This window comes from Alligator sinensis, unplaced genomic scaffold (genome assembly GCF_000455745.1).
Source record: "Alligator sinensis unplaced genomic scaffold, ASM45574v1 scaffold226_1, whole genome shotgun sequence".
Classification (NCBI taxonomy): Eukaryota; Metazoa; Chordata; order Crocodylia; family Alligatoridae; genus Alligator; species Alligator sinensis.
The window spans coordinates 1,702,911-1,711,927 of NW_005842028.1; the positions used below are offsets into that span (position 1 = coordinate 1,702,911).

General features: G+C 41.9%; 1 protein-coding gene across 1 annotated transcript in view; it reads right to left on the reverse strand.

Moving 5' to 3' along the window:
• Positions 1 to 9,017, reverse strand: part of LOC106722119 — a 108,561-nt gene that overhangs the window by 62,361 nt on the left and 37,183 nt on the right. Inside the window, exon 7 of the mRNA XM_025202513.1 lies at positions 4,908 to 5,077. Within this exon, the coding sequence (XP_025058298.1) occupies positions 4,908 to 5,077 (170 nt within the window). The remainder of the gene's footprint in view (positions 1 to 4,907; positions 5,078 to 9,017) is intronic.

Consider the following 9,017-nt stretch of genomic DNA (forward strand, 5'->3'; position numbering starts at 1 on the left):
GGGGTTGGTGGCGGCCACATGCAGAGTGGGAGAGAGGCAAGCAGAGTGGTGGCAGCACACGGTGGTGGGTGGCGGCAGCAGTGAGCTTTCCCCGTTGTGTGTGAGCTTCCCCTAAGCCCCCCGGGCATCCTGTCAGCCAGCCAGAAATTCCGGTTAATAGGGTGTTCTGGTTACTTAAATGCTGGCTAACACAGCTTTTACTGTATTTTCATTTTTATAGGACCTTTGTCTCATTCAGTACACAGTACAGATCTGTTCTATAAGTGAATCAAGTTTTGTAATGAGACATACTTATTTGTAGGAGACCTGTCTGATTTGTTGAAAGCATTGGAAGGTGTACAGCAAAGGACATAAGAGATTGTAGTGCATGAAGGCAAAATGTGGTCACAGATGCTTCTGCCCATTTTCCAGCTGGTGCAATCTATACATGGATTCATACATTTATATAGCTTTTCATAAAGTTCCCTAGATTTTGAAGTAACACTTGATTACCCCATGAAAAGAAAAATAAAGGGAATACTACCAGAATTATTGCAGAACATTTACACAGTGGATGAGCATGAAATGTAAATGAGCACAATTTTGTCTTTCAGACTTTAAAAAAAAATCTGTATAAATGATTGGTGACCGAGAGAAAAGCATTCAGTCTTACTTACCCCCTAATCTTGTTCTTATGTATATTCATTCCACTAATAACACAGCAGAAGTACAACTTCGCTCATGGTTCCTTTGCCAAATATAGTTCTAGGATATGGATTTTTCTCGAATTGCATTGGTAAACATGTCACCACAGTGAAATTTGATTGGAGGTGTATATTTTTGATAAAAGGACAATCTGGCAGGTGCAGAATGGCCTAGGCCATATTTTTTTAAACAACCTCAAATATATTAAATAACAAAGAACCACATTTTTAAGGTCCTAGATCCTGCCTTTAATTTTGGCCTTGCAATCAAATGTACTCACAAATTATGCCACCTCAGATTTGGCCAAACTGCTGTGCTAGAGCTACATTTCTATCAGCTAGCTACAGTGTTAGTAGCCGTTTAGTTGTGGCAGCACAGAGATCAGCACAGGGTTATTTATGCACAGTGCCAGAACTGCAGATATATCCTTAGTACTGAGAAATCATGTAGTTAAGCAGGAATCCTGGTCTCTTCTGATAAAAAAATCTCCAATTTTGGGGGTAAAAAGGTATTCCAAAATTCACATTTTTCCATGATTAAAATGAAACACCACTAACATAGATCTAGATACAGATACAGATATAAATATATAGTGGTGTTTCATTTTGATCACCAAAAAATGTATATTTTGGGTTACTTCTTTTAATCAAAAAATTGGGATTTTTTTTTTAATCAGAGAAAACCATGATCCCTGGTAATTAGATGTCTAACTGCATGCCCAGTTAGCTGCATTTTCAACTGCAAATTTTGACTGCAATATTGGTGGCAGATTTTAAAAATATGGTCCCAAGGATTTATTAACAGTTCCTTACTATACTTTAATTTGTTGACAGCCTTAATTTATTGGCCTTCAAAGCCCTTCAAAGCTTTTGGCTCCTTGGATAGTTTTCAGAATAGGAAACTAGGTTTACCTAAATTCTAATCTTGGTTCTGCCACTAATCATTTGGGCCTAATTTCCCTTATGACAACACTGGTATTAATCAAGAAGTCAAATGAATTCAGTAGGTGTGTCTACATATGCAATTAATGTACCTGAATGTTACTGCACAGTAAATTCAGGCCCATTTAGCTTTGTCTGGGAATGTGTCTACATGTGTGCCCTGTCAGGCACAGATTTCCATCTAACAGGAGCAGTCAGGTCCAGGGAGGCTCCTGCTCTGCTCTGCCTCTCTGCAGCAAACAGGGGCAGCTGCAGGCTCTAGCCACAGCTGCCCTGGTGCTAGGGGCGCTCTTTAAAGGGCTGCCCCATTCATTGTTCCCTGGCCACATGGTTCTGTGGCCCAGAGCAGTCTGAAGCCTACTGGCACAGCCCTACAAGACACTGTCCCCAGAGCCTGTGCCCAGCATACCATGGCTGCTCCTTGCCCAGGCCCCTGTAGTGATGACCAGTATTGCAGGCTTCTGCTTGCTGCTGCACTTGCCATGCTCCACAGCCATCCTGACCACCACATGGCCTTGGTGGACCACAACCCCATCTACCCCACCCTGCTGCACAACCAGGCCATCAGCTACCAGCCCCTGGGCTGCCTTCTGGACCCCAGAAGAGATGCCAACAACACTGACATGGATGCCTCCATGGCTGCCATCCACAAGCTCCTGGGGCTCTGACCCTGCTACATCTGGGCCCATGCCAGCAGCTGAGACTGGTGGCACTGCATGTCCAGTGCACCGCAAAGATGACCACTGGCTGGACTCAATCTGGATGACCCAGCCCACATTCTAGGAGCCCATGCAGCAGCTTAGCCTGCATCTGGAGAATCATCCTACCACCACGTGCCTCTCACAAAAAAGAATTCTTCACCAAATTCTTTAAACATTTAAAAGTCAGTGTTTTCCAACAAAAAGAATTTGGTTTCCAGATTTCTTACCACTTGTCTTTATAAACAATAAAAAAGGCATGTCATGGCTGCTTGGTTTTTTGCTGAAAGACTAGGCTGTGGACTCTACTGACTATTTGTACTAGTCTTGAAGAACTAGAACTGACATCCCATTATGTGAAACCTGAGCCACTGCTTTCTTATCATTCAGTCATGAGAAGGAAGAGACTGAATCAGTCCCCTGAAAATTTTGTTTTAATTAAAACTCTTCTTTAACTCCTAACATTAAACAAATGGGAGACAACCTGTCTTTGAAAACCTAAACCTCCTTTAAATAAAAAGTCCAGAAGTTGGAATACAAGAACAATAGCTGTCTACCCAAGCCTCCAGCTTAGAATTCGCATACATTTTTCATTGGAGGCAAGGCTTTCTTAGGGTGATATCTATTATTGGACCAACTGCACAGAGGGGATAGAGTTAGAGCCTTTGAATAAAAGACATTCTTCTTTAGGTCTGATGCTTTTTTAAAGCTTTCAACAGGTAATATGTAGAACTAACTGTGATCTGTTTTCTTGAGGTAGCCCCTCTCATTTTTTGTTTTCACTTGGTTTTAGTATTTTTACTCCCAAAACCTCTCTCAAGTAATAAGCAAAATGTTCAGACATTTTTGTCCACTGACTACTAAATTATTTTGAGTGGAAACATTGTATATATTATTCAGTTTGCAGAGTGACACAGACACTTAATACAGAATACCACAAATGTGTGAATTTCTGTTCAAATTTTAAATCAATTATTTAGCTTTATCTTTTAAAAAAAATAAATGCTGCATTTAGGCTAGCTAGAAGGAGAGAGAGAGAAAGAGAAAGAGAGAAAGTGAGAGGGAGAAAGATGAGAGATTCTGTTCTGTAAAAATGTATAAAAATGCTGTAAGCACTTAGTAGAATGACACCAGGAAGACACATGATAAATTTTGTCCATTTTATAGAGAGGTTGTACCAGCCATATGGTAGAAAGGGTCGTAGGTTTTATGTCATTGCTTGGCACAGATTGCTGTTTACTTTGATATGCAGAAACCTATTTTACAGGTTGAAGTTTCAAATATGTCTGTATTCCAATGACAAAGCATACTGAGTATATAAGAACACCACCAAGGTACTAGTCATAATGATATTATGGAGTTATGTGCTGGTTGACCTAATTGGCAGTAAGTGCAGCTTCACTGGTTTGTGTCAGAGAGGTAGGAACTCCATGAATCTAATAAAAGGTCCCTCTATGACTATCTGCATGGTGTTGGGCAAGTCATTCAAACTAAAAAATTTCCCAGGCATCTTCAAAAAGTTGGTTTAAACTTCCCTATGTCCCAGTTTTGTTTTCTGCTGAGTGGGGATACCAAGGTTTAGCTGATATTAGAACAGTACTTTGAAAATATAAGGTACTATATAACTGTGAATTGCTATTAAGATAACAAAGGATACAGGATAATACTGTCTGGAAAATATTTATTACTATTACTATTTACTGTACTGCAGTCGTACCTAGTATCAGTCTCTTCTACGCTGGGCCCTACACAAATATATACAAAATGCATTTTATATATGTATTTTAAGCCCTGTTGCAAAGAGCTTAAAATCTAAATATAAAATGAGAACAAGAAAATTCAAGAAAAAAATAGGAAAAAATGAGACAATACTTGTCAGTATGATGATTTTTACATTTTAAGGTACTGTGAAAAGTTGATAAGAAGAATAGACTTTATACTGAACATAATACTACATTTAATTGCATACCATAGATACCCTTTCCCTCAAAATTAGCCTTCTAAAGTGGTGAGTATGTATTTCAAGCAGGGAAGCTCATTTTCTGCCTAGAATAGATGTACCCCACTTTAATCCTTGCTTCACCCAAAGCTTAAAATCAACTGAAGCAGCAATGGCATTTCCGTTCTGGCAACTGAGAATCAATCGCCTTAAAAGCTCATGTTCTTCATTCCACAAGTGTTAACAACGGTCTCTCCTTCCTAATGGTCTTGATGTTCTACTAATCAAGCTAACCTTTCTTCCAGGAATCTTGCTGTCTGTTAACTACATTTGGTCTTATAGCTTAACCTATTGGCTGAGCAGGAAAGGTAAGGTAAGCAAGCTGAAGAGTCAGCTCTGTCCATGCTCTATGCAGCCAAAACTCTGAAAAAAATCTTTTCTTCATTCTTCCTTCCCAGAAGCAAGGTGCATGTCTTATTTGGGGCATGTAAGGTGTTTCTTTGCTAGGAAGTTAGTTTTTATACAGTCTGCACTTGCATTAGAGCATGGAATTGACATATTTTTAAATATATAATATATCAGTATTGAATTCAAATTACATTTCTGACAAAGTAACACTCAAACCTAAACGTAAACTGACATTACCTTAAGAGACTCTTTGCAGTGCTGAAAGAACTGCTTTAACCCCTCCTCAGTAATCCTCCAGGTTTCATCATGGCAATGGTACAGAGAAAAACACTGTGGATGATGGAGCCCAAGTCTGATCAGCCACTCATCATTTAAACAATGGCAGTCTACAATATGAATCTGCCCCCCTGCAAAAGAAAGCAAAATTACCAAAAGAGTCAAACACATTGAAATGAAAAGTAGGACTGGAAGGAACCTCAAAAGGATAAACCTATTGTTTTATTGTTTTAAAAAAGTATAGGGTATACTGGTTTCTCTATGAATCTCATTTGAAAAAAAGCATTCCAGGATAGCATTTTTTCATTAATAAAGTCAGTAAAGTTCATCTTTCAAAAAACAACTTAGTCTGACCTGAAAATATATCTTAAATTTCTACACTGAATAATTATTAAGCCAATGTTCTTCTAGCAGAATGCATAAAATCACTTAAGTGTTACCATGACTTGCTGAGCTTTATTCCCTAGTATGAGATGTGAATTAGTTTACATAAGATAACACCGAGGGTGTAGACAAAAATGACAGTTTTCACCTGATCTGGCCACAGAAAGCGATCTACAGCCACAACCAAACACAAGTGCACAGCTGCAGACCACTTAAAAATGGCCAATCAGGCAAAAATCTTAACCCTCATTTCATGAGAGGTCAGATGAAGATGTTTCAAAACAAAGCATCTTCTGTAACCTGCCTCCCAACCTGTTGCTATTTTCAGAATGGCAGGGGGGAAAGGGAGCAGAGGGTGTTTAGTTTGGAAGGTTTTCAACCCCTGCATGACCCCCATGTTGGGAGGCCTCCAATACACCTGCCCTACCCTCCAGCATCTGCTGGGAAACCCCTAGAATGAGCTCCCTCTCCTCCCTTTTCCCCCTCCCATTCTGAAACAGGAACAAGCTGGGAGAGAGGACGGGCTATTGCTAAGGAAAACTGGCTGCAGGCTTGCAGCCAGCAGCTAGATTTCCCTGCCCCTGGAACCAACAGTGAACTTGTGTTTGGTTTGGGGGATCATTGTAACTCAGGACACTTCCTGCAAAGCATTTTCAGCTACAGCAGGGAGCTACACTTCTGTCTGTACCCTGACAGCCACATAGCCAAGAGCTTCAAGAAAGCAAGGAGTTAAGTGTTATTTCACTTACAATATCAATATAATCGGATTTTACTATAAAAATAGAGAGCCAAATTCTGAAATAACCGGGTAATTTGCCGACGTAAAGTTTAAATGGTAGATCTATGGCAGTTCGTAACAGCCCAACACAAGCTAACTCCTTTGTGTACCTCATTATGATGGATAAAGATGAATTATTCCCTGCAATGGAAGCTGGGGGTTACATAGCTATCACAACTGGATTATATTCATTATTTGTAGACAAAAGACAGTCCCAACCAATAATTATCAAAAGGACTAAATTCCCCAAAGCTGAAAATTAACAAAAATGATTAGGAGGAAACATTTAGACGATAACAAATGAAAGAAAACCTGGCTTTCTACAAGAATTCATTAAGTTTAAAAAAAACCAGAATTCCACATTTGGCTTTCAATAAAAGTCCATCTTACTGCTGTGGTGCAGTGAAGGAATCAGTTTTAAGTAAAAAAGCAACATATATGACAAAAGAAGATAGAAATAGGAATAAACTATAAATTTCAAAGTGCAGGAAATGAGCAAGGGAAACTAAAGACATTTAAACTAAATCCATGGTTCAGAGACAAAGGAAAATAATGAGGAATTTTTTTAAGTATATTATAAACAAGAGAAATAAAACCAATGATACAGCCAGTTCTATACGGAAACGTTAAAAGGCATACATTTTCCATGGAATGCTTGCCATACAGTGCAGGAAAGCAGCCTGGAAAGAATTACTCTGAATTTAGGGGGAAGAGCAACTCAACATGAGCTCCCAGTGCTATGATGTGGCCAACAGAATTAATGAAATCTTTGCATGTATAAAAAAAGGGAGCCATGGGTAGCAGCAAGGATGTGATTTTATGATAGCAGTATGTGGCACTGATTAATACAATACAGCCACATTTTCAAAATGGTTGTTGAAAAACAGAAGAGGGTCCAAAAAAAGAAACACAGAAATATTCAAGGGCTGGAGAAAAAGCCTAATAAAGAAACACTCAAAGATCTCCAACTGTTTAGCTCATAAAAAAGACTCAGAGTCACTTGATTACAGTACATAAATGCCATCAGAGAGAGAAATTGCCACTTACTAAAGGGGTCTTTAATGTAGCAGAGAAAAGCACAAACAAAAATTAATAGCTGGGAGCTAAAGCCAGACAAATTCAAATTAGAAAGCAGGCACAAATTTTCAAGTGAGTATGATTAGCCACGGAAAATCTGTTAAGGGGAGCTGCTGATGCTCCATCTCCTGATGCCTTCAAATTAAGTCAGAGGTTTAGACAAAGGAGTTGGGCACCAAGCTGGGGTGCTTCTGCACTACTTAGAAGCCTGAGTTTAGGTTCCAAATTAGGTTCTTCAGTTTAGGTTCCTTTTACAATCTAAAACATAGGCACCAGATGAATCTAGATACCTACAGTGTTCTGCAGCCGCTGCAGTGGGATATCCTAGATCGTTTTTTGTGCCTTTAGGTGCCTAAATTCTGCTTAAGTCCCATCTAGGCTCCCAGTTTACCCATCTTATTCTGTCCTTTTTCATTAGAATGTAAAATCAACTACATGATTCAGGTTCATCTTCGCTGCATTTACAAAGAATAGATACTAAGATTTCTTTCCCTAAACAGAGCAGAAAGTTTCCTTACTGATAGTTTCCAAGGGCCCCTCAACATGTGCACAGAAATGTGCGATGAGATCTAATGCACGATCAAATCAATCACACCTCCTGCTATACCACATGTTCATGACAGGAGGTGCAACTGTGTGGATCGTGCTTTAGATCCCAATGCCTTATTGCCAGTGCAGGAGGAGCCTGATCCCAGGCTCCCCCTGCACCAGGAAGAAGCAACCTCCCCCAGATGGGAGCCCAGGTTAGCTGACTGGGCCCCCAGCCATGGGGGCCCACCATGCACTCTCACAGCTGGAAGCTGCATCAGCTGACCCAGGCTCCCAGCTGCGGGAGCACCCAGGGGTCCCCATGGCAGTTGCTGTAATCTCCCAGCCATAGGTAGGGCTTTACACACACCTGCAGCTGTTGCTATCTCCCAGCCACAGGGATGCATGAGGCAAACATTCATTAATGGCATGATAGGAAACAGCTACAAAGTTACTATACATATTTTGTGGAATAACTTTGTATCTTCTTTTTATCCGCCATTAATTGATTGAACATGTGGCTGGGTGACCACTTAAGCTGTGATTAACTGGTTAATCATGCCTTAATTGTAACATGTGGATGAGGCCCAAGCGTAGGCAGAGGAAGGAGTGAGGCTAACAGAGCTTAGCCCCCCACAAACTCGGGACAGCAGTAGGGCCACAAGGCAGCCTGGCCACAGGCTTTCGGCAACTGCAGCAGTGGTGGGCAGGGAGAGGAAGCGGGACTGGGCTGGGGCAAGCGCTGCACAGCTGGCAGGGTGCAGAACTGAGCTTTGAGTGACTTGTGCACGAGGTGAAACTCCTGCTGCTATGTGTACCCCGGGAGGCACGGTGGGCATGTGCCCCTGGATCTGCAAGGGGTGGAGTGGCTGCCACTGTGGGCTGGGGCCAGGGCTGCACTGGGCTCTTCCCTGTGTTGGAGGGAGAGGGCTGAGCCAGGCTGTGCTTGGGGCAGGCAACAGCGCTGGAAGGGAGGTATAGGGGGGACTGCAGCCACCCCAAAATTCACCGTAGTCACTGCTCCCAGAACTGCCGCTACCCACCCCAAGTGCAGAAGAGACCAGTGCAGCCCCAACCCCAGTCCACATCGGCTGCCCACCCTGCCCCATGCACATATCTGGTGGACATGCCCCCTAAGGCTCCCAGAGTGCGCACAGCAGCAGGGCTGCCACCCGCTCCCCGTGCCAGGTGCCACCTGGACAACCTGCTCACAACTCTATCCTATGCCCCACCCCAGCTGTGCAGTGCCTGCCCCAAGCCCTACCCCAGCCCCAGCCCCGCTCCCTCCTTTACTGCTCAGGCTT